The sequence below is a fragment of the Cupressus sempervirens genome, chromosome 9 (assembly GCF_028749045.1).
Source record: "Cupressus sempervirens isolate cs-2001-9-10 chromosome 9, ASM2874904v1, whole genome shotgun sequence".
Taxonomy (NCBI): domain Eukaryota; kingdom Viridiplantae; phylum Streptophyta; class Pinopsida; order Cupressales; family Cupressaceae; genus Cupressus; species Cupressus sempervirens.
Genome location: NC_143126.1, coordinates 351,957,683 through 351,983,908, shown reverse-complemented (window position 1 = coordinate 351,983,908; position 26,226 = coordinate 351,957,683). Strand labels below are relative to the sequence as shown.

At 36.6% G+C, this 26,226-nt stretch overlaps 1 protein-coding gene across 3 annotated transcripts in view; it reads left to right on the top strand.

Annotated features, from left to right (window-relative positions):
• Positions 1-26,226, top strand: part of LOC149538756 (uncharacterized) — a 288,434-nt gene that overhangs the window by 67,535 nt on the left and 194,673 nt on the right. For 2 of the 3 annotated variants that reach the window (XM_089800082.1, XM_089800081.1), the window contains exon 4: positions 1,617-1,727. The exons of the other annotated variant lie outside the window; for it this stretch is intronic. In XM_089800082.1, the coding sequence (XP_089656208.1) occupies positions 1,617-1,727 (111 nt within the window). The remainder of the gene's footprint in view (positions 1-1,616; positions 1,728-26,226) is intronic. 3 annotated transcript variants of the gene reach the window in all.

Below are 26,226 nucleotides of genomic sequence, written 5' to 3'. Positions count from 1 at the left end.
ATATAATTCTATTTAAGTACATAATTTTTGACCATTATTATTCTGCCAACCAAGTGCAGAAGATCAGAGAAGCATAATTTCCTCACCTAAGTAGTGAAGATACATCTCTTTCCAAAACACCATCTTCAGATACATCCTTTTTGATTGAGTACATAAGCTGCTTTGTTTGTTTTGTTCTCTGTGCTACTGTTTTAAAGTTTTTTCTAGGACAACTTTCTAGAGATCTGTAAGTGTACGCATCGTGACTATATGCTTTTCCTAGTATTGGTTTTTCTTAACATGCTGTAATGTCCCCTTTTAGGAACAAAGAAATATATTTGCTAAATTGCCATATATTTGACAATTGAATAAATAATACATTATTACATAACTATGGATGATTGCAACTTTCTTGAATTAGTGATACTGAGTCTGATTTATATGCACAAGAGATGATGTTGATCCTTGTCACGATCCGTTTGTTGCTCCTGAATAATGTCCTTAAATTTTTAACCACACATAATCTTGGATATATATCTGCCTATGTGGGTTATTGCCATTCCTGATTAACAACTCCAAGATCATGCATTAACGTTTTATGTCTGTCTTACATGGAATTTGACTGGTTTACAGGATTGAAATTTCTATAACTATGCAGCTCCGTTCTTAAACTTTCTGAGTTATATTTTTTGAAAGACATGCTTCCATATTATGGTCTTCTGCTGCTCGACTGGGTCCTTCTGATTAAAGTAATATGAAAATAACGTCTTCACACATCTTACAGCCCCTCAACCTCCACTGCAATCTTCATATATGTACAACAAAGAGTCATACTCTTTGAACATTGAGGAGACACAACTTCTTATTATATTGCTTCACTTAAACCGTACCATATAAAGAAGCATTACTAATTAAATCAAAGTTTTTTATAAATGCATCATTTATTGATTATGATAATTTTCTCCAACTAAGATCGTACCTTTTTGTTTTAATCATGTTAATTAATACTTCTTCTTATTGTATTAGATTGGACCTTAACTAGTTCAGATTGTACCTTTTTCACTTTGAAAACTTTTATTTTCGTCATCACCAATCGCACACTTTCATACTAATTAGTGTTATTATCAACTTCTGCTTGTCTTATTTCATTTGCTGCTTTATGTATGATTGTAATATCTAATGCAGTACACCTTTCTCTTTATTAATCACTGCCTTGACAACGCATCACACCTTTTCACAATGTAATCCCTGCTTATCTCCTTTGGTCACTAACTTTTTTTTGTTGATTGACTAAACATTAGTAGGAACCACTGCTTTAGTTTTTAGCTGCTGAATTTGGACTATCTTCAGAATCAAAGTGTATTGTTCTTCATAATGAATCATATCACTTGCAACAAATAGTAGTCATTCTCCCCTCCTTGAATTATGATTTTTCTATTTATGTTTTGGGATTAGATGGGGATATACACATGCTCTTTACATCCTTTCATGCATCATTTTCCTAGGTTCTAATCACACACGTCCTGTGGTTGTGAATATTTTTTCAATACTTTATGATTCCTTCACAGAATAATTAATGAAACATGAAATTATAGCTGGGATGCAATTTTAACCATAGCTTTTCATTGACATTCTAGGTTGTGGCTCGTATGACCATTGATGCATGCCATTGGCTACCCATCTCAATGGACTTCAATGTTCTTGGGAAGAAAGATAGATGGGAATACAAAGATTGGAATTCTGGTGCTGTAAGTTGACTGTTTTCTTTTCTTGCAATTTTTAACGTCATCTGAACAGTAATGACATATCAAATATTTTCATGCAAGTGGTTTTCTCACTGCATACAAATTAAGAGACAATTTGTCAAGATTTAGCTGCCTAGTTCTGATTTTGATATAACTATCATGATTCAACTGTGTAGTTTTTTGAGTTCAAATCCATGACCCATAATTCATGAGTATGGTTCAAATGAATCCATCCCTCATGAGAATGAATGGAACACTTAGCACTCATTGCATCTAGGTTATGCTTTACAGAGGTTAAGCATGAGACTTCCTAGGAGGTAACCCATCCTAGTACTACTCCAACTCGAGCACATTTATCAGCCCACTTTTGAGTCAATTCTTATTGATCCATGTTCCATGAGTAGTTTTTCACAGGAAACCATCTTATGTGACAAATGAATTATAAATTTATCAGCTATTATATCTTGATGACGCTCACAGAAGTGAGGAGCTGGAACATTTTATATGGTCACTCATCTTAGTATGATTCTAGCTCAAGCATTCTCAACCTTGAAATCTCCTCCCTAGTCAAGTCCACTTAGCTAACCAAGGGGTAGCAAGATAAGTAAACATGACCAGCCTCCAATGTCTGGTATTTGGTATTTAGATTTTCAAAAAGAGCCGCACCATGAGATAGCCACGGCCAAAGGCACACCCAACTATTCAAACCATGTGTGAGAGTAAACACAACGGAAACAAACACCAAAGTACAGAAAACTCAGGAGATAGAGGAAGAAAATGCCTTCATATATTCATCAAGTAATCCATATACATGTCCAGTTCTAAGGCCTTTTGGGTTATGTCCACATTATATTTCAGAATTTGAACAATGAAGATAAACTTTGCATCTCCTTGCTTCTGCTCCTACTATGCTTCTATCTTCTTACCTCTCCTTTAAGACTCTTCTAAAGACCCCCTTTAAATACAAGCATGACCACAAATCAGCCCATTGCAAATACAACAAAACAAACTCTCATATTAAATTCTAGGATAAGCCACAAGTCGGTTCACAATAGATACCTATCACTAAATTAAATGCAAAGGTCGGCTTCAACAGGAAACCGCACAGACAACTCAGCAAATGAAGAATCCAACAAAATGTTGCAACTCGGCGAACTCAGCAACACTCAACAACCAAAGAGACTGGGCAGCGCTCGACAACCAAAGGAACTCGACAATCAAAGGATAACTCAACAACCAAAGAAAGCTCGGCAACCAAAGGATAACTCCGCAACCAAAGGATAACTCGGCAACCAAAGAAAGCTCGGCAACCAAAGGATAACTCGACAGCAACTAAGAAAGAAAATCATTCAGGATAGCAATGCAACCTAGGATGCTCTTGCATTAGACAACCGGGGTTGGAGAAATAATTCTTTTGAATTATTGAGATGTCACAACCTGAGTTGAATCCAACTCAGATTGAGAAATCCACGAAGCATCTTCACTAGGTCTATTCTTCCATTTTACCAAATACTCATAGTAATCCTTTCCTCTTGTGCTCTTACCAACTTGTTGATTCAATATCTATTCAATCTTTTCAATTTGCTTCTTAGGATAATCATCTGATACAAGAACTTCATCATCTGACTTATGATATTTGTACAAATCAGTAACACTGAATATAGGAGATATATCCAATGTCATTAGGCAACTCAACTTCATAAGTATTTCCACTGTCAAACTTCTTCAAGATCTTACAAGGTCCAAACTTCTTCAATTTCAACTTACTATATGTTCCAACAGGAAATCTTCCTTTCTTCAAATGAACCATCACCTCATCACCAACTTCAAAAACATGATGTCTTCTAGACTTATCAGCATTCTCCTTGTACTTTGTTCTAATTTCAGTTTTACTGCATAAAATCAACAAACTTCTGCTGCATCACTTCTCTTCTCTTTACCAGTAATATCTCTTAAATCTGATACTTCTCTAGGCTTCATTCCAATAACAATCTCAAAAGGTGTTTTCCTTGTATTTGTATTCATAGAATTGTTATATGCAAACTCAGCTTGTGCTAATATCATCTCCCAATTTTTGTAATCAACACAACATTGATAGACAACTTTAGAAGCATTAAAATTTCTAATGCCTCCTGCCATAGTCCTTTGGGTCATGATCAGATCTTTACTCCTTAAACACAATCTGATTGAGATCTTTTATGATTCCATCCACTTGAATTCCTTTTGCTTAGCTTGTAGAGTCACAGAAAACAAATCTTTGGTTTTTTCCTGCCATTTCAAGGCCCAACTCTTGACTTTGGTTCTATGACAATATAGCCGGAAGACTTGTTATTGATGGACCAAAAGAGTGTGTATGGAATTTCATATATTCGCTATCAACAATGTGGTAAGGTTTCTGGAAAAATTGTTAACAAAATAAAAATTAATGAAATTATGTTGAACACACAAAGAAATGTATGTGAAAAGTACAGATTATAAGCTCTCATGTTGACGTAAATTTCTTTAACATCATAAGTATAAATTAAAGCTTTTTAAAACTAATTAGATATGCTCTTTTTTTTTTCCTTTATATACTCACCTCTTCAATGGCTTTGATAATTACAACGCAAGAGAAATAAGAATAGGATGGCAAAAGTGCCCTATGCAGACAAAATCATAATGTGCTACTACACTGTGGGAGTGCCAAGTGATATTAACTCGTGTTGTATGGCTATTTTATTTAACTGATGGTCATTCTTACACATGGTAGTAAAAAAATTAATTTTGTTTAGGTTACAAATCCATCTCCCATCTATTATTGATCTTCAAAGGACTGTTGTTGCAACTCAATAGAACATAGCGATTCTTGTTCAAATAGTAATGCTCAAAGGTTATTGTCCTTACCATCTAGTAAATCCTTCCACTGATCGGTAAAAGGACAATCAATTCCTACTTTTGGCTTCTTCGCTCTCAAAACTTCTACCAGAACATTATTATAGTTGAGAATCAGATACAAAATGTCGATACCTAAATACTTTTAACAGAGTTGGACATGAAAAGCACAAACATCAACACCATGAACACTATAATTTATGTGGAAACACAAGATGGGAAAAATCACGAAGAAGTTAATTCTCATGAAATAAATATCGATGAAGGTAATTTTTGCAAAGGGCTCACTGCTGGTTCGCTCACTACTAGTTGGCTCACTGCCAATTGAGCTAACTGCCCAGAATTAAGAAATGGTAACTGCTGGTACAAATAGGCTCACTGCCAGAATACAAGAAAAAATATTAAATCCACCATTGAAGTCACTATAACTGATACTCTGCAACAGAGAAATGATATAATAGTTTGCTACCAATTGCACCAACTTAATGTACACAAACACAAATCTTTCCTTGTCATATTCGTATTCACTTTGCATATAACTTGCACACAAGCTTATCTCAACAAATAGAATCATCAGTCTCTTATACGGTCTCATGCTAACATCAAGGTTGGTCAAATCCAATTTGAAATAGGTCAGAGCGAAGCATTCTTGCGCTAGTAAGGAATGAAATGTGGACCACCTTGCTCAAAAAATAACATGACATGCACATAACAACACGCTATATCATTACTGATATCTTCAGAACCAATGGATATAGTAATATTCCCAATCAAATATTTTTCCCCAAATCTTTTAGAAATATAAGTAGATAAATTTGTGCAATATATTTCAGATTAACTTGCAAATACCAGCAAATAGCCGGATAAAATAATCACAGATATATTAATGCATTTGAAACTTGAGCAGCAGGATCCAATCATAAATATAGAAAACTACAGCCAGATTGGATAATAAGAAATGAAACTCAAATATAATGTGAGCTCTGTCGCGAATCTACCTCAAAGATGAACTGGGTTTTAGTCCAATCCACCAAGAAAGTTTGTAGGTTTATGTCATCAGGTTTCAGAAATGAAAGCTCAAAGCTTCCCAAATTCTCCACAAGAATAGATATCAATTCATAAATCAAGCATGCTGAAATGAGCTCCTCTTTCCTCTTTTAAGCACAACCTGGTGACTCTTCACATTCCCATTTTTGTCTTTCATCTTCTTCCACTTTTGTCAACTTTTAATCCTCTTTTAATAGTAAAAATGACAGTTAACATTTTGCATTATCTCCAGCAAAGTCACTTTTAATATTTTATGAAGTTTTTTAAAAACAATTATCCCCCTAATATCCTAAAAATGGTAACACTGCAATCCTCTCTCTTTGAGATTTCTTGTCCTTAAGCAATTATGAATTTGTTGTAATATCCTTGTCATGAAATAATTTATTAATCAAATCTTTGTTAATGGACCGATTGATTTAAAATATCTCAGACCCATTTTAGTTTTGTTTTCGTAGGTAAGTTTAGTCGTCAACTATCTTTGTACACCCTCGGAAAGATTTTCAAAAGGGTATTTAAGCACGGCTTGTAAGTAGTCCTAAGTATGCAATTTTGGATTATTTTCTCTGTATTGCAAATTCCTGTTGGAGTTCTTTGTTGTTTGCCATTTCGAAAGTGAAAGACCTTCCCTATTTGATTTATCTGGTTTTGGTGGGATTTATCCCTCACCCTATTCTGTCGCATGTAACACTTCGTTCGGATCTCGCAAATCGGAGCATCGTCATTTGGCATATAATTATTGAAAGATATTCATGTTCAAATCTCCATTCTTGTTTAGTTTTTGTATGATAAAATTCGGGCTTAGTAGTTTAGGGTGCATAACTATCTTCCATCCATACTTTATCTATGATTGGCAACCTTCATTATAATTCCGTACTGCAACTCTACCACCGTACGACCTCCTAGTTCCTCATACTGCTTTCCTAGCTCATTGTATTGCATTTATTTTTTCACCGTACTGCTTTCCTAGCCTACCGTACGACCTACATGGCCTACCGTACAACCTCCATAACCTATCGTACGACCTGCATAAGTATATCGTACGACCCTTCATATTCCTACCATACAGGTGTCCTACACTCACTATACGGCCTTCAGTACTTAGTGGCTATACCTCCACCGTACGACCATCTTGGCCTACTATACGACTGCCACATACTCTACCGTACGTACCTGTTGTCTACTCCTACTCACTATACCATCTTCCTAGGTTTTGTACGACTTTCCTTCAGCCTTGTTGTTTGGTCGTTCTGGGTGTGTAACTGGTCATCTAGCAACTACGACAGCCAGAACATTACAGTGGTATCGGAGCTTTGATCCTGCTAGCCTGTGGACAGTGAATGAGAGTTTATAGCCAGAAGAGAAGAAGAACCCATTCTATTGATAGAATGGCTGCCAAACCGGAACCCACAGCTGCCAAACTTGTGGCACTACTGAGAGAGCTTGTGAGGAATCAGGCACAGATCAATGATACTTAGCGACTCGTCGAAGAGACTCTCTAGAAGTTGGCAGACAATAAAATATCTGGAGAACAAAATGGTCACGGTGCGGACTCAGTGTCGGTTAAAGAAAACTCTGATCAAACACGTTCTTGACCTTCCATGCTGTCTTTTCCCCCACGGACGGAGGCACCACCCAGAGGGAAGCATCCAACCTTTGAAGAAATGCAAGAATAGCTGAGAGAAGTTGAAAAAATCAGAATTTGGAGGAAGGAAAGAGAGGATACTTTAATGATGATATTAGGAGGAAGTTGAGTAAAGTAAATCCGTCACTATTTGATGGATCTTGAACCATATTTGTGCAAGCATGGGTAATGAAGGCTGATACTTACTTCCAACTTAATCCCATGCTAGAAGAAGAAGCAATTAAATTTGTGGCCTTAAACTTGGAGGGAGTTGTGCATGAATGGTGGTATCATGACACCATCGCATTGGGGCATGATCAATTAAATACCTATGTGGAATTCATTGAGAAATTGATAGATCGATTTGATGGCAAAGATTCGGAACTCAATTTCAAAGATTTGACACAACTGAGGCAAAATGGATCGGTTGATCAGTACATTGCGGAATTTCAGAAACTCTCTGTTTTGGTTACAAACATTTCTAAAGGAAGACGGATAATGCTCTTCATAGACGAACTGACAGAACCACTGAAGGGTTGGGTAAAAGGGTTCAATCTCGCCACCCTGTACTGGGAACCCTTCAAGGACAAAGGGTTATGGTGATGCTCGATAGCGGAGCCACCCTAAACTTCATAAGCTCATCTTTGGTGAAGCGAAGAGGTCTATCTACGGAGATACATGCAAGATTCTAGGTCAAGGTTGCCAGAGGGACTCTTCTACCTTGCACACACCTTGTTCCTTAGCTAAGTATCACAATGGCGAATCACACGGTGATCGAGGATTTCTTCATAGTGGATCTTGATGACATGGAGGTTATTCTTGGCATACAGTGGATGGAGACACTTGATGAATACACTTAGAGCTTCAAATGAATGGACTTCACTTTTGTTGTTGATGGACAAAAGGTCCTTCTCCTCGGAATGGCAAATGAAGGTCGAAAGGAAGTTTCTGCACATCAGATGGAGGCAATTTTTCGGCGTGATAATGTTGCTTGGGCTGCGCATTGTTTTGTCTCGGCATAACCTATAAAAGGGCAAGGAACACCTTCTTGAGATGATGATCTCTAGAATATTTTGAGTCATCATGACAGTTTTTATAGACATTTCTCCTAGCATACCGCTTCATCAAGGATTTGAACACACTATCCAGTTGGATGCAGGAGCCAAGTCGGTCATTAGCACACCCTACCGCCATCCCAAGAAATTCAAAGATGGGATAGAAAGGACGATTCAGGAACTGCTAGAGAAAGAATGGATCCGTTCTAGTTCTAGCCCTTTTACATCATCAATGGTATTGGTCAAAAAGGACGGGATGATGCACATGTGTGTGGACTATCGTGCGTTGAACAAAAAAACAATAAAAAATAGATATCCCATTCCAAAGATAGATGAGTTGTTGGATGAATTACATGGCGCAGTCTAGTTTTCAAAAATAGATCTCCTTTTCGGATACCACCAGATCCGCATGAGGGAAGAAGACGTAGAAAATACGGCCTTTCGTTGTCACTATGGGCATTATGAGTTCCTGCTCATGCCATTCGGGTTAAAAAATGCACCTACTACATTCCAATCATGCACGAATCACATCTTCAACAAACAATTGCATAAGTATTTACTAGTATTTTTTGATGATATTTTTATTTATAGCAGGACACAAGAAGAAACTTGAAGCATCTGGATGAAGTCCTAAGGATCATGAAGGATTAGTCTTTGTTTGCCAAGCAATCTAAGTGTGAATTCAGTATGACAGAAATATTGTACCTGGGACATGTCAGTAAATATGGCATTCAAGTTCATCAGGAGAAGATTTAGGCTATCCTTGATTGGCCTCCCCTAAAATCACTCACAAAGTTGTGAGGATTTTTCGGACTGTGCATTTATTATCGGAGGTTTGTAAAGGGTTTCGCTTAGCTCAGCGCATCACTAAAAAATCTGACAAGAAAGGGATCCTTCCAATGGAATGAAAAGGCATGACTCACTTTTGATAGGCTGAAGGAAGCAATGAGCACTGGTCCCATGGTTGCTTTACCTGATTTCACTTGACCGTTCATTATGGAGTGACGCATCCAAAGAAGGCATTGGCGCAATACTGATGCAAGATAGACACCCCATAACCTATGAGAGCAGGAAGCTTACACAAATAGAACACTTATATTCCATCTACGACAAACAGATGTTGGTTATCGTACATGCACTAACCAAGTTTCGACAGTATTTGGTGGGTGCCAAGTTTGTCGTTCGTACGGATCACAATAGTTTGAGATATTTTCTAGAGCAATGGGACTTGAACGAGAGGCAACAAAAGTGGGTAAGCAAGTTTCAGGATTTTGATTTTGACATTGAATATGTGAAAGGAAAGAATAGTGTGGTTGTAGATGCTTTGTCCAAGAAACGCGCCATCTCCTTACTAACCCAGATTTCCGCTGACTAGAAAGCACATTTATTGGTAGAATATTCCAAAAACACATTTGCTTGTGAGCTAATGGATGACAACACCTAGGATGATCAGTACAAAGTGGTGGATGACATCATTTACTATAAGAATAAGATATTTTTAGTGTCGGAATCCAAATTGAAGCAGAAAATCTTGAAGGAGTGACATGGCCTTGGTAGGGCACCCGGGTTTCCTCAAAATGTACAGACGTCTCAGGGAGAGGTTTTCATGGAAAGGACTTAAAGGAGACATATTATAGTATGTAAGAGAGTGTGCGGTCTGCCACCAAAACAAATCCAAACATACTCTACTTGTTAGGTTACTGCAACCTTTGCCAATTCCAGAACATAAGTGGGAAAGTATCTCAATGGATTTCATAACTAGACTTCCCAAGGTGAACGGAAAGGATTGTATCTTTGTGGTGGTTGACAGATTGACAAAGTGCACACATTTCTTTGCCATCCCCTCAGATTTTCATGCCGCACAAGTTGTTGATCCATTTTTTAGAGAAGTCTTTCATTTGCATTGGTGACATAGCGCAAGGTGGGTGAATCCCCAGAGGAGATGTCCTAGCCCCCAACAATATAACCACATAGTGGAAACACAACAGTAAGAAACAACAATGCAAGATCTGATACCAAATTACAATAAATGTTCATAAAATATAACTGATTACATGCAATATGTGCAGTTATAAGGCCTTCCGGGTTAGGGCCAAATACATACAGCAATTACAAAACAATCAATTTTGCAAGATCCCTCAAGATCCAACTCACAACACTAATCCTAGCTAGTCCAGATCTGTAACATAGCAACAATCTGGTAGAAACCACCAAGGAAATTTGAACTTGTGCTTGTAAGCCCACCAAGAAATCTCCTTGTTTTCCAGTAGTAGCCCTAGCTCTACTCCAACTTATGCAAGATCCAAGTGTAAACTGCCTCACATTTGGCACTCTGTCCATAGATCCACAACTCCATTATAATCTTGTTGTAAACTACCTCACATTTGGTGCTCTGTCCACAGACTCAGGAAAACTCGCCTTTCAGCTGCTCCCACATTCACTTCTCCTCTGAATGAATGACTAAAAGACTCCACAAGACCCCTATTTATACTAATCTAAGCCACAAGTCGGCCCAGAACACAAATTAAATACAAATACATAAATTAAATGCCACAAGTCGGTCTGCAACAACAATTAAATGTCTAGAAATCGATATTCGAGTAAAATCGCGATATCTCCTAGTTTCGATTGAATTAGAACTCACGCTTCAAACCGTAGCTAGAAATCTAGGTCCTCTACAACTCCTTAAATGCGCAAAGAGGCTGATTCCCCAAGGAAAAGTGCACATCCATCCTGAAAGTCACACACAGCAGATTGTCATGTGAAACTGCCAGAAATCGATACTCTAGGAGAATTACCATATCTCCCAACTTATAATGAATTAGGACTTGCGCTTTTGACACAAGGAAGTACTCTAGGCCCTCTTCAATCCTTGAAGTGCGCAGTCTCTCACTTATTAAGGATAATTAGTTATATGCTCTGCAATAGGCACCCAGAAACCAGAAAAAAACACAATTCCAGCAGCAAGGTAAAATAGTTCAAACTTCAACTCAATCTGTCCAATCTTTATGCAATCATGAGGAAAGGTTCTCCAATGTGTCTCCAACACATCCCAAACCATGAAAGCATAGCTCCACCAAAATCCAAACTCGATGCTCCTGCATCAGACTCCCTAGGTATAGAAGATTATGTCCCATACTTTGATGCCAAAACAAAGATCTACAACCATCTTCATCTTCACCAAAGGTTTCCACCTCAACAGGGACAAGAAAACCACCTCAACAGGGACAAGAAAACCAACATTCAAATCTTCCACATCTGCATCCATATGTCAAACACCAGAATCTCAACCATCCAATCAGCATGCTCACTCCCAGGAACAAACTTAATATAATGCTTCAATAACAAACTCTCATTCACATCAACAACTAGTGAATCCACACCAGCAGCAACAAACTCCATATCAGTAGCAGTGTGTAGATTCAAATCTCCAAGAAAATGTAAATCTTCAGCCATGTCAACCATAGGCAAATTAGGAACATACAGATCCGCAGTATCATGTAGATCCAAAACCAAATCAGCAACAACATATGAACTCAGATCCTCATAATCAGCAATCTCCACAATCTCATTGCTCACAACAAGATGCTCTGCAACACAACTCATCACCAACAACAACCAGAGCATCCATGACCAAGTGCTCTGCAATTTCCATGTTAGATCCAACCAACTGATCATGAAAACCAATCTCTATCCCAGCATCAACAAGGTTAGGAATATCCTCAGCAACAATCTCCAGCTGCTCTGCAAGTTCTGTATCAGACTCCACAAATTGATCAACAAAACTAACCTCTTCCACCTTGACCTTGCTATGCCATCTTCTTTCACAAACAAGTCTCTTAACCGGCCAAACAATTCTCTTCTAGATCAGTAGACTCCAACTCCACAAACATCTACGGAATGCCTTCCTCATCCTATCCTTATCTCGATCAGCTGAACTAGTTTCAAACTGAGCAACCACCTCCTTAGCTTGATCAACCAAAGTAGCTTCAAACCGAGCAGACATCTTAGAAAAATTCCTCTCCACCACATCACTAATATTCGCAATCATCTTAGGGTTCAATCCTCTCGGAGCCATCTTCCAAGATCTTCGTAAACCCTCTGCAACAAATCCTTCCCACGCTCCTTGTGAGATCCTTGAATTGTTTCCAAGTTAGATCGCAACCTGCCACCTCGCACAAACAATCAAGAAACACATCACAAGTCTAGGACCACAGATCTGCAATCCACAACTCTCTATGATCATGCCTCAACAAGATCAATCTTCCATCCTTGCATCCATCTATCCATCTCCAAGCCCTTTGCAATTGCAAGTCAGAACCACGATTTGCCACCTCACAACTAAGAGATCTAGGACTCCAAAAAGAAAATCCACCACCAGATCAAGACCAACTTAGATCTACTTCTCCAACCCAAGTCTTGGTGCAAACTACCACAACTTTGGCGATTTGTCTACATGCTTAGGAACAACCTTCGCACTGATACCACCTGACGTAGCGCAAGGCAGGTGAATCCCTAGAGGAGATGTCGTAGCCCCCAACAATATAACCACACAGTGGAAACACAATAGCAAGAAACAACAATGCAAGATTTGATACCAAAAGTACAATAAATGTTCATAAAATATAACTGATTACATGTAATATGCCCGGCTGTAAGGCCTTATGAGTTAGGGCCAAATACATACAGCAATTACAAAACAATCAGTTCTGCAAGATCCCTCAAGATCCAACTCACAACACTAATCCTAGGTAGTCCAAATCTGCAACATAACAACAATCTGGTAGAAACCACCAAGGAAATCTGAACTTGTGCTTGCAAGCCCACCAAGCAATCTCCTTGTTTTCTAGCTTCAGCCCTAGCTCTATTCCAACTTATCCAAGATCTAAGTATAAACTGCCTCACATTCGACGCTCTGTTCACAAATTGACAACTCCATAATCCTGCTGTAAACTGCCTCACATTCGGAGCTCTGTCCACAGACTCAGGAAAACTCACCCTTCAGCTGCTCCCACATTCACTCCTTTGAATGAATGACTAAAAGATTTCACAAGACCCCTACTTATACTAATTTAAGCCACAAGTCGGCCCAGAACACAAATTAAATACAAATACATAAATTAAATGCCACAAGTTGGCCTGTAACAACAATTAAATGTCCAGAAATCGATATCCGAGTAAAATTGTGATATCTCCTAGCTCTGATTGAATTAGAACTCGCACTTTGAACCATAGGTAGAAATCTAGGTTCTCTACAACTCCTTAAATGCACAAAGTCTGATTCCCCAAGGAAAAGTGTGCATCCATCCCGAGAGTCACACACAACAGACTGTCATGCAAAACTGATAGAAATCGATAATCTAGGAGAATTACCATATCTCCCAACCTATAATGAATTAGGACTTGCGCTCTTGACACAAGGAAGTACTCTAGGCCCTCTTCAATCCCTGAAGTGCGCAGCCTCTCACTCATTAAGGATAATTAGTTATATGCTTTGCAACAGGCACCCAAAAATTAGAAAAAAACATAGTTCCAGTAGCAAGGTAAAATAGTTCAAACTTCAACTCAATCCATCCAATCTCTATGCAATCATGAGGAAAGGTTCCCAGATGTGTCTCCAACACATCCCAAACCATGAAAGCATAGCTCCACCAAAATCCAAACTCAATGCTCTTGCATCAATTGGTTACCCCAAAACATTGTTAGTGATCGGGATGGGCAATTCATCAATATCTTTTGGATAGAACTGTTTCAGTTGGCAGGGACAGAATTGCCACCAAGTACGAGTTACCACCCTCAGACAGACGGACAAATGGAGATTGTGAACAAGTGGTTCAAATTTTACCTTTGGAACTATGTTTCAGCACAACAGTGGACGTGGGTCAAATGGATGACACCTTTCAACGCTCTATACAGGGACAAATCCCTCTCCTTCATCGACATAGTTCTAGGAAATAGTCACACACCAAGGGCGAGGGTCGGATTGACTTCAGGAGGGATAGGACATTCTAAGATACTTGAAGGAAAACTTACAATGGGCACAGAATCAACAAAAGATATATGCCGATAGACACCGAATAGAGAGGAGTTTTGAAGTAGGAGACTTAGTCTACCTTAGGTTCCATCCATACCAACAATCCTTGTTGAAAGAAAAGGGGAAAGAAAAACTGAAGCCACAATTTTATGACCCTTATCATGTAGTTCAATACATCGGTGAAGTCACCTACGAGCTGAAACTTCTGGAGGGGAGCCGTATTCATATATCATTTTTCATGTTTCTTGCGTGAAGAAAGCTATGGGACAGAACATCACGGTAGCTACAAGCCTACCACCGCTCAATGGAGAAGGAAAGCTCATATTGGAACCAGTTGAGATTATTGAAGTATGTGAGAAGACCTTGCGGAACCAAACGGTGAAGGAATATTTGGTACACTGAAAACATTTGCCGTTGGATGACGCAACTTGGGAAGGCAAGCACATTCTTCAGCATCTAATATTGTGTTTGCTTGAGGACAAGGAAAATTTGGGACAGGAGGATTGTAATATCCCTATCATAAAATAATTTATTAATCAAATCTTTGTTAATGGGCCAATTGATTTAAAATATCTTGGACCCATTTTAGTTTTGTTTCTGTGGGTAAGTTTAGTTGTCGGCTATCTTTGTACATCTTCGGAAAGATTTCCCAAAGGGTATTCAAACACGGTTTGTAGGTAGTCATAGGTATGCAATTTTGGATTATTTTCTCTGTACTGCGAATTCCTATTGGAGTTCTTTGTTGTTTGCCATTTCAGAAGTGAAAGACCTTCCCTTTTTGGTTTATTCGATTTCGGTAGGATGTATCCCTCACTCTATTCCGTCGCATGTAACACTTCGCTCAAATCTAGCAAATCGGAGCATCATCTTTTGGCATATAATTATTGAAGGATATTCATGTTGAAATCTTCATTTTTGTTTAATTTTTGTATGATAAAATTCAGGCTTAGTAGTTTAGTAGCATAACTATCTTCCATCCATACTTCATCCATGACTAGCGACCTTCATTGTAATTCCGTACTATAACTCTACCACCATACAACCTCCTAGTTCCCTGTATTGCTTTCCTAGCTCATCGTACTGCATTCATTGTTCACCGTACTGCTTTCCTAGCCTACCGTACGACCTACATAGCCTACCGCACGACCTCCATAGCCTATCGTATTACTTGCATAAGTATACCGTACGACCCTCCATATTCCTACCGTACAGGTGTCCTACACTCACTATATGACCTTCAGTGCTTAGTTGCTACACCTCCATCATACGACCATCTTGGCCTATTGTACGGCTGCCACATACTCTACCGTACGGACCTATTGTCTACTCTTGCTCACTATACCATCTTCCTAGGTTTTGTATGGCTTTCCTTTAGCCTTGTTGTTTGGTCGTTCAGGGTGTGTAATTGGTCATCTAGCAACTGTGACGAATGAAACATTACATTTGTAAACTAATACTAGGTTCCCATATCAACTTGCAAGCGGCTCTATAGCTCATTCTGGAATCTCTAAAATCAGGAAATTACACACCGTGAAGCCAAATGTTAGGATGCAACTCATCTATCAATAAGATCCCTGGATCTCGAGTTAGTCTGGAAAACACTACTTCACCTGTCTACTGTGTCACTTTGAAAACAATAGCGCAAATTCTCAAGCTAAGAAGCAACTTATCATGATCTACAAGAAGCAAATCACTCCTATCAACACCTGGATTTCAAGTCAGTCTTCATCCAATCTTGGGAGTAGAAAAAGTTTTTTTTTATCATTCTACCATCTTCCTCTAACAACCATCTGAATAGTCCACCAATAGATGTCAGAACACCTCCAACATGCACGACAATCAACTCATCTGTCCACCAAATGTCATTCTTATAAGATATGCTAGCTTTAAGAATGATGCTGATGGTGTCACCATTCCCATTTATAGGGAAGAATTCCATCTTTGGTGCAATATCTAACACATGGTCATGTCTCCGCAAACGCCCATGCAACTCTATAACTTCTGTAGACTAAGCGAAATCTTAAAATGCCATGGGAGACCAAGAAGGGCAGCCACTAATAACTGAAGAATGGATGAAGAAAAAATCATTAACCAATAAATAGACAACTACCATATCATAAGAACTCAGTAGCGAATCTTTAGTTGAGCTGTAGGAGCCTTCATTACTCCTCAAAAACAACTCTGAAAAATCTGGTTTACTACAAGTGTCACCAATTAAACCGGCATCTCCACTAATGAAAATATCACTATCAAGTGGAATCTTGAAACTCGTTTTAATTGGTTCATCTTTAGCCTCATGACATTGTGAAGGTATATAACAATTGATATAAAAATCAGAATTCTAGTGGTTCCTTTGTGTCATATCTCAAGTGATTTCAAACACCTTTCCACTGAAATTACTAAGGCAACTACTTGTACTAAGGTTACCAACACTCGTAGAGCTTTGATCATATTAGCTTCCATCTCTTAGAGCTACAATTTCATGTGAGTGAGAAGGCAAACTTTTGCTGTCCCAAAACAGAAGTTTAGACTCTTGTAAACTTTTTTGGACTCATCATAAATCACCATATTCTGGCTTGCCATGCGTCTTTCCCGAGTGATCAAAGGTGGTGATGCATCACTTAAATCTCCTTCATAAGATGTCACAAGGCTGCAATGTGTTTCTTTGTTAAAATTTTAGACCATTCATCAACATTTTGGATGTCTATAGTATTTAGATTGCTTATAACATTGTCTTCCATTTCTTCTCTTAAGATTCATTAACACCCTCTACTATTTGTTTGATATGCATCTGTAATGTCCCCTCCTGACCTCTAGAGCCAAAAAGCATTTTATTAAATGCATTTCCCCTGTAATGGATTTAGTAAGTGAAAAATAAAATATAAATATATTTAAACAACGATGAGCAGATTTGGTGTTTAATTGAAATGTACAAAAATATCTAGTGTTTAATTTAAACATACAAATATAATTTTATTTTTAAAGGTGAAGGAAAAGACAAAAATGGCAATGTGGAAATGACTGTGGAGAGAAAATTATTGGGCAATTGCATTCTGGAGGTAACATGGAATAAGTATGAATGGGGAAGAGACCAGTCAGGGGGAAATGAGATTTTGTTAGAGAATTTGCAGTATTTGTGTTTTTTGCATGGCTCGACTTCTGTAGTTATATAGTCTCATCAGGTAATTTTCTATCTTCAGTATTGAGAGTAGATACTCAGGATAGACCAACGCCCAGGTGTTCTAAAAGATGGTAATCCTTACCAAGGAAATTAATGTGAGTGCAGTGAGAGGGAGGGAATATACAGTCATCCAGTTCTGACTGTTGGTATAGAGAATCTACTTATCATTGCAGTTTGCAGGTTACAGAGGAAAGGCACCCTTAGTGTTTGGATAGACTACCGGTTGAAGGGAATGGAGTTCTATGCATATAAGAGAGTACTGAGTTGAAGGCCCCCTTTTAAAGACATTATTATTGGAATTGGGTTGTTGATGTTGTCTTGAGGATGGAGCGTATGAAACTATGTTCTAGTTGAATCACATGCGAGTGGGTTAAGCATCTATAACATGGAGTTTTCAAGTCAAGAAGAATGGTGACAGCTGAACACAATGATCTTCTCATGCTTGTCATTGAAGGTGAAAGTTGCTGCATACCAGACGTGACTGAGAATATGAAGCATATTCTGTTGTTATTGCATGATCACCATAAAATTGATACAAACTGCAACAGACCATGAGTTGGGTTGAGCTACAGACTACAAAGTGTACAGGCTCGTGACCGGACCATGAAGCAATATGAATTGTAGAAGACAACTGAAGCCTTGAAGTGGATGAAGGTTAAAACTTTTAACTAGAAGAACTTATTTACTGGTTATGAATGCTCTATGCTATAGAGTAGTGGATTGTTCAAGGCTTAGTTAACTCTTGCTTAGTTGATTGTTGATTGAGTCTGCAGTTATTTGGAATTTGAGTTTACTGGAAATGAAATAGTGGATGCAGTTTACTTTCTGAGTTCTTTATCAAATCGAAGTTCTAAGATATCTAATTCCTGTGCACATAGTTGAAACAGTCAACCATTCTTGATTCTAATTTAATTAAAAGAAATCTATATACATATTTTCAGTTCTCAACAAGGTTGCTCGTTATAGTGGTACCAGAGCTTTGTCAAGCTCTTGAGGAAACTGGGTGTTATGCATCCACCCACGCATCATTATTATCTTCAAAGAAATAGGTCAAATCCTCACTTGGACCAGCAACAAGAGATTGAACAGTCTACTTTTTAAATCTGCGAACTTGGAGGTAATGGGTGGAAACCCATTGTCTGTTGGAGATATCACTCAGGTCTCTCACTTCGTGCTTCAAATTCGTATTTTGGTTATCCAGTGAAACTGTGAGTTTTGTGGTTACAATTGGATATTTTATTTTTGCTCTACTGAAGATTTAAGGCATATTCATATTTCATTTCAGAATCTGTTTTCCAGTTGGATATTTTATGGTTTTCAGTACAATTTGTTGGATTAATTGAAATCAGTTGCATGCAACTTGTAATAAAATTTCTGCGGATCATTTGGTTAAAAAAATCAGGAAAAAATAATCCTTGGGGTATATTATAGCGGTATTAGAGCTGATTCTCTTGTCAGAGCAGGAGGTTGTTTTTATTAGTGATTAGAGAAATGTAGTTTGGTTGTCAGGTTGGAATTTTGGGAATGGCTACATTAGAATATTTTGATAGTTATGAAGTAAAGTGATTGTTCGGTTTGGAGATTTAAAAAATTCAAATATTTTTGAGGCAAAATATTTCTGAATATTTTATTACAAAAGAGATTTAATTTCATATTATTGTCGTGGGCCCTTTAATCCGAGCATTTTAATTCTATTGATACGTTCCCGTATTGAGGCAATCAATTCTCTTTGGTAATCCAAAATATTTGTGCACCGACTTCATATGAATTTATCAATATATTGCTGTAGGGGGCTGCTGGAAGTTGTCTGTTCTGAAGGAGATTACTATTGTTGTTGTGGCTCTCGGAAGGAAGCCATGTGATATAGCTCTATAGATGACATTGGTGAATGTTCCGGCTATGATAGAAGGTCTGAAATGATTAAATATTGGCCATCTCTATATATAAGGTTTCGAAGATTTTATATTATAATGTCGGGGGAAATGAAATATATGCATTAAGTCCCAACTTTGAAGGTTGACGTGGCAGAGAATTTATAAGGAATAGGAAATATTTTGGCGGAAGTCCTAAGTGGAGATCTGAATGGTGGGACCCAATTTAATGTGAGTTTCAAGAAAGAAGTGGTGTATTAAGCTTATTATTAGTTCCGAATATTTATGCAACCATTTAGTTCAATTAAAATACAATGTAGTATTTTTACTAGCCAATAGAATCAAAGAATTTTTGAATGTGTCAAACAAGTTATATAGTTTTAACATTTTAACATATTTTCAGGTGGACTAAATGCTATTAAATTGAAATGCTATTGGATGTGAGATAAAAAGGTATAGAGAAAAATATTTTTTACATTAAAAAATTATCTAATTTTTATACTTTTAATACATTAAATCAATTTGTTAAATGAGTTGTCCTTTCCATACTTCAAATGCATTAAATCAATTCATTAAATGAATTGTCAAGTTGTATCAAGTGACATGACACTATCAATATATATATTTTATAATTTTGACTAAAAGTTTAGGTAGTAAAAAGCATTTGCTACCATTTAAAACTCATGATTAGGACATTCTTAGAATAAAATAGTAATCACCAATTAAATCAATTAAATCAATTATTATTATTTTAATAAAAGCTTTTGAACTTGCATATGCAATTTCTGTTTTTGATTATTATTTTAGTTAATATATCTCTTAAAGCATATAATATATTGGTTGGACAGTTCAATTTTCTTTCTTAAATTTAAAATAACTCTCAATCTATTACAACACATTATTTGCCAAGTCTCTTCTTATAACTATTATTCTATATCAGTATATTTTTTACAAGATCTCTAAAATAGTCCAACTAATAATAAAGTTAGCAAGATATCTATGCACTAAGTCATGTTTTATTCTATCTTTTATGTCATCACACAATTTAGTGATTGTAAATTTATATATTTTATAGAATGATCAGCAGTGTTTTTAAAATATTTATATTTTTACAAACTTGATAGTTATTTAATTTTTCATTGAAGACTATATTTTCTTTTAATCACTTCTGATCTGTATCTTAATACTTATTACTTCCAGTTTCATTCTCTCTTGCCTCTACTTGTCCCCCTATATCTTCACTTGTTCTATAATTCTATTCTCATCTATATATCTCCATTTCTCTCCATCTCTAACAATTGGCGCCTCTTGTTAATGAATTGTATTTTCAGCGAATTATACAAAGTTGGCGTTCCGTTGTTTCCATAGTGAAAATGATAATGATTATAAACTGGGTTCATAAGTTTAACAAGAGACACAATGCGTCATAGTTCCTGCCTAATGCATAATGGTTGTAGAGTTGTAGATGAGTCAAAATAAGGTTAAATAGTTCTAAATTAACATTGTGAATGCATTAATTTTTGCCTATAAATGCACTTGTGATCTAATAGGATGGTTCATATTTTGTTGTTAAGTTCTCATATTATATTATTATATCTTTGGACATTTAAGCCCAAGAATAAGAGGCCAAAGTCCCCAATATGGCACTAAGTACCTAATATTATACTACGATCAATACATATGCTTTAGACAAATTTGCACCTTCTATATTGACAACTTAAAATATAAATAGCAATATAGAACAATAACAACATAAACATATATGCAGAGGAAAAAATGATAGATAATATAAAGGAGGAAGACGAAGAGAGAAAATAGTAAGATAGGGCGATACCAACATAAGTTGTGTGTGTGTGAGAGAGAATTAAATATAATATTATTTCTTAATAAAACAAATAGTCAAAATAAAATCATGTTTATAATAAAAAATTAAAATATATTATATTTTAATTATTGAAACTAAGAATTTAATTTTTATATTAAAACTCACATTTGTAGAAGAAAAAATGAAATGTATTGAAATATAAAAATATTTTAGAAGTAAAACTAATTGTTTAATTTTACATAGTTAGAGAAGGTTTACCATTTAATGTTTTGTATTTCCAAATTTTTCATAAAATTAAATAATTTTTAATTATGAAATAATATCTATATATTTAATATGTACATTTTTAAATAATAAATAGATGTAATACATATAAATTTGATGTTGATGAATAAATATGATGTAATAAATAAGAAATAGAATATAACTATTTAATTTTAATACATAGTTTATAAAATCTTAATAATAATTTACATATCTTTTAGAATTGAATTATCTTTTTTGTGGTTATTTCCTTTAATATTTTTTTTTGATGTAATATATAATTATTAATTTAATATCAAAATATATAATTTGTAATTTAATATGATAAATTCTTTAAATATAAAATATTAATAATAATAAATGATATAATTTACAAATTGTAACACTTATCAATTATACATATTACAAACACTATTATAAAATATAATTAAAAAATAATATTGTTTAATTTATTTTTACAAAAGTAAAATAATAGTAATAATTTAACTCTTTTATTAAAAAATCAAAGTTCCAAAAAAATTAGAAATTCAAATACAAAGATATAACATTTTGAAATTATATTGCTATTGAGAATTACTATTGATTAGACATGTTGTGAGACGGGGAAGATAAAATGATTGAAAAAAAATTACAAATGTGGAAAAGATAAAGTTGTAATTAATGCATTCATTAATGCAAGATAAAGTTGTTAGAAAATATTTGTATTTTTTGTTGAAGAAAATTAATTTTCTCCCCCACCAAAAATAATATGGACCAATAGAATGAATGAAAAATGTGATTTATAAAATAATGAAAAATTGGAAAAAGATATGAACATTTGAAATTTCTTATAATCTTTTAAATTCTTTGTTTTGATTGGTTAGTGTTAATGTCATATTAACATAACATGAATGCATAAGTATTCCTGCCATAGTAATTTACAAAGGAAATATATAATGTTTGGGCAAAAACTAATTGAAGTCTAAGTGTCAATATTTTTTCAGGAGTCTGAGCACACAATCTTGAGGCGTTTTTCTTGAGGAAGGGTTGTTCATTTTCTGCTAGCTGCCTTGCTATGATAGGTTTCATTGAATCTTTGGTATTAGAATGCAAAACTTGAGCAACGAAAGCCATACTAGGAGGACAAATTGTTGTGTGGTTTGTTGCTGTTATAAGTTCGGTGATTTTCTATTTGACAAAGAGTTTAATGCTAGGTATTGAGCAGGAGAAACCTGGATCTTGACTGAGTCATTCCGTCTTCTTTGTAGATGTTTCCTCAAAACCACAATTGGTAAAGGCTTTTCAGCGGTTCTTATAGTTGTCAAATATAACTTGGTGTACATTGTGTATTTTGTGTGAAGCTGGGCGTCAAATATATCAATATGGTTGGCGGACATTAATATTATAGCATTTTCCATCAAATAAATTAAATCAAAGATTATGATACTTGTTTGAATATTAAGAATTGGCGTAGCAGTTGCTTAGATACTGGCCCGTATATTTAATCACCCCCTGCATATATCAAAGACAGTAAATTTCATCGATATTTGCTCTAGAAAGGTGAAGGTAGAGATAAGGACATGATATGTATCAGTGGATTAAAATCTACAAGTCATTTCTAATTCTAGCGGTGATATCTATCTATTTCTTTGGAGGAAGCTTTTCAGAGGATAACACATGGATGACAATACATGCCAGTTTTAATATAAGAGACTTCTAAATTATGTTGTGATTAGAAACGTCCATTCATAGGAGTGTGACAACACTTGAAATGTCGACTATGTTCCTGGTTGGTGAAGACAAATAAGTACAAAAACAACTATATCCCTCTGTTGTAGTTATTGTATGCATCTGGAGAGCAAACATACTAATCTGAGTACATTTATCACATACCTTTGCATGAGCTATGTTGTTTCGGGTGGCATTGTTTTATCATCGACACATTTAGTTCTAAGTGTGTGGTGGGGCAGAAATTACTGATACTAATTGTGGATTGGTAAAGACTTGGAAATCAACAAAAAACTTTTAGAGAGCTGTTGAAGAGCTGAATATTGCTCAATGAGATATTTATTTTCTGGAAGTTGCAATTTGTGAGATCTAAGCTTGAAGATATCATTGTTAAGTGACAATAGTTTATATCTGCAATGTGATCCTAGTTGCCTTCAAACAGGTAAACAGGTTACTAAAGTCTGCAATTCTGAATATTTAATATATGTCAAATTTCATTTTTTTATGCATAGAATTAGCTTTGTACTCGTAGAATTGTAGAAGACAACTCTGCAATTTGATTTGATCAGGGGAGATGGTTTTTGAGTCACTTTCTTGCTAATGATTCTGTTAGGAACCTATGTGTTCCTTCTGTTTATTTTGTTAGAGTAGTGTTGTTGGACGCATATGCTTTGTAAGTCGTCCCGTGAGTATATTTTATTATCCCACATGCATAGGTAGTATTACTTTTCTAGATCGTACCCAGTATATAAGAATAGGTTGAGGCCCTTGATGGGCACGGACGAATTTATTGTATTGAGCTTGCTCAAAGGAGGTTACCCCCTCGAAGTGGCCTGCGATCAGTAGATTCATTCTGAGTTCTGCTATCATTTTGTATTCTGTTATTTCGAGCATTCTCACGATATTGCTATAAGGAGGTTCTTCACATCTGGTATCAGAGCACTCTCTTGGGCTCGCTGGGTGGAATTACATCAAATTTTTTTTTTCTGTCGTGGCCTTCAGGTTCCTCTCACTTCTAATATCTCTTGTTATTGCAATAACTCTTTTCAGTTGTTCTGTCTGTGAGTGAATTTTTCTAAGTCGACTGTTCAAAAAAAAAAAAAAAAAAAAGAGTAAAAATTTTTCTGTTTTTTAGTCGTAGCTTCCTTGTTTGCTTTCTGTTTCTGCTCATACTTCCGCAGAACGTCTGCAATATCATTTCGCATACTTCCTTCCTTGGCGACCCAACCCCAAATTTTACATATCAAAGCCCTAAATCCCTCATTTATCTAATTTTAGGGTTTGCCCTATCTTTTTCACCTCTCATCCAATCGCCACCAAACTGAGCCACAAGATTCAATTCCTCATTTTGCTCCCTTATCCCTCTTGGACTGTTCGCCTCATTTCGCCTCCCTACCCTTGAAACCCTCATTTTTCTTTTTCCCTTGTCCCCAGATAGTCTCCCACCACCCGTCGAACACCCATTTCCTATATGAGTTTTACCCAAATCCAAGTTTGCCGTAACTAAAAAGGTTTTTGTTTCTCATCTTCTACCCATTCCAAAAAAAAAAAAAAAAAAAAAAAAAAAAAAAAAAAAAAAAAAAAAAAAAAACCTTGTTTTATGGTTGTTACGCGTACAGGAGCAAAAATCATGGAAGAGGAAATTGCATCCCTCAAAACCAAACTTCAAGATCTGGATGACAAAATTCTGGGTCTTAACTTTCAGCAGTCAGCCATGAGCCGAAACCATTCAGGAGATACTGGGTCCTCTTCTGGCAATTTCCGTGGACCAAAGCTTGATTTTCCACGCTTCGATGGTTCTGATCCGACTGGATGGATCTATAGGGCAGAGCAGTATTTCAGCTTGCATAATACTTTGGATACCCACAAAGTCCCCCTTGCATCTTTTCTTTTGGAACATGAAGCTCTTCAATGGTTCCGTTGGTACATCAAGGCTAATGTAGGCCCAACGTGGAGAGAATTGTGCACCCTCATTTTGGAGCGCTTTGGCCCTAGTTCCTTTGATGATTTCACAGGAGCACTCACTAAACTGCGTCAAACAGACACTGTAAGAGAATACCAGACAGAGTTTGAAAAATTAGCTAATCACACAGAGGGCTTGTCTGATGAATTCTTCCGTAGTTGTTTTGTCAGTGGTCTGAAGGATGCACTTCGCTCAGAAGTCAAAATGTTTCGACCTACTACAATGATGGAAGCCCTTGGGTTGGCTAAGTTAGCGGAAGACAAGATTAGTGCTCTACAACGCTCCAGATCTAATTTTGTTCCATTCAGAAATACAGGTTCTCACAACCCTCCAGTCATACCAGCTCCCAGAACTACTCCGATCAAGCACTTGTCTGAAACAGAGATGCGAGTCAGGCGAGACAAAGGGCTTTGTTATAATTGTGATGAGAAATGGTCTCGGGGCCATAGATGTGTTCAACAAAAGCTCTATCTCTTGGATGTGGATTCTCCACCGGAACTGGAAGAATATGTAGATGCTCAGGAAACAGTGGATGATGAGGTTGAGCCTCACCAGCCTGAACCTCCTTCACCAGAAGCTCCACCAGAGATATCTGTCCATGCTTTGGCAGGAGTCACTACTCCACAAACCATGAGGGTCCAGGGTTTCTTCAAGAAGATCCCTCTTACTATACTCATTGATTCTGGTAACACTCATAACTTCATTGATCCACGAATAGCCAAACAGGCTGATTGCTTTATCCATCCCTGCTCTAGCTTTGAAGTCATGATTGCCAATGGGGGCACTTTACCTTGTAAAGGGAAATGTCGCAATGTGCGTCTCTCTATGGGAGATTATAACATGCGCTCTGACATGTTTGCCTTACCCTTAGGTGGCTGTGATGTGGTTTTGGGTGCCCAATGGTTACGCACTCTTGGCCCCATTCTCTGGGATTTTGCTGAACTTTGGATGCAGTTTTCAGCCGAGGGGCACCAACACACTTTGAAAGGCTTACAACCAGGGTCTCTCAGCATCATCAGTTCACACCGTATGGAAAAACTTCTTAAGAAGAATTCACATGGTG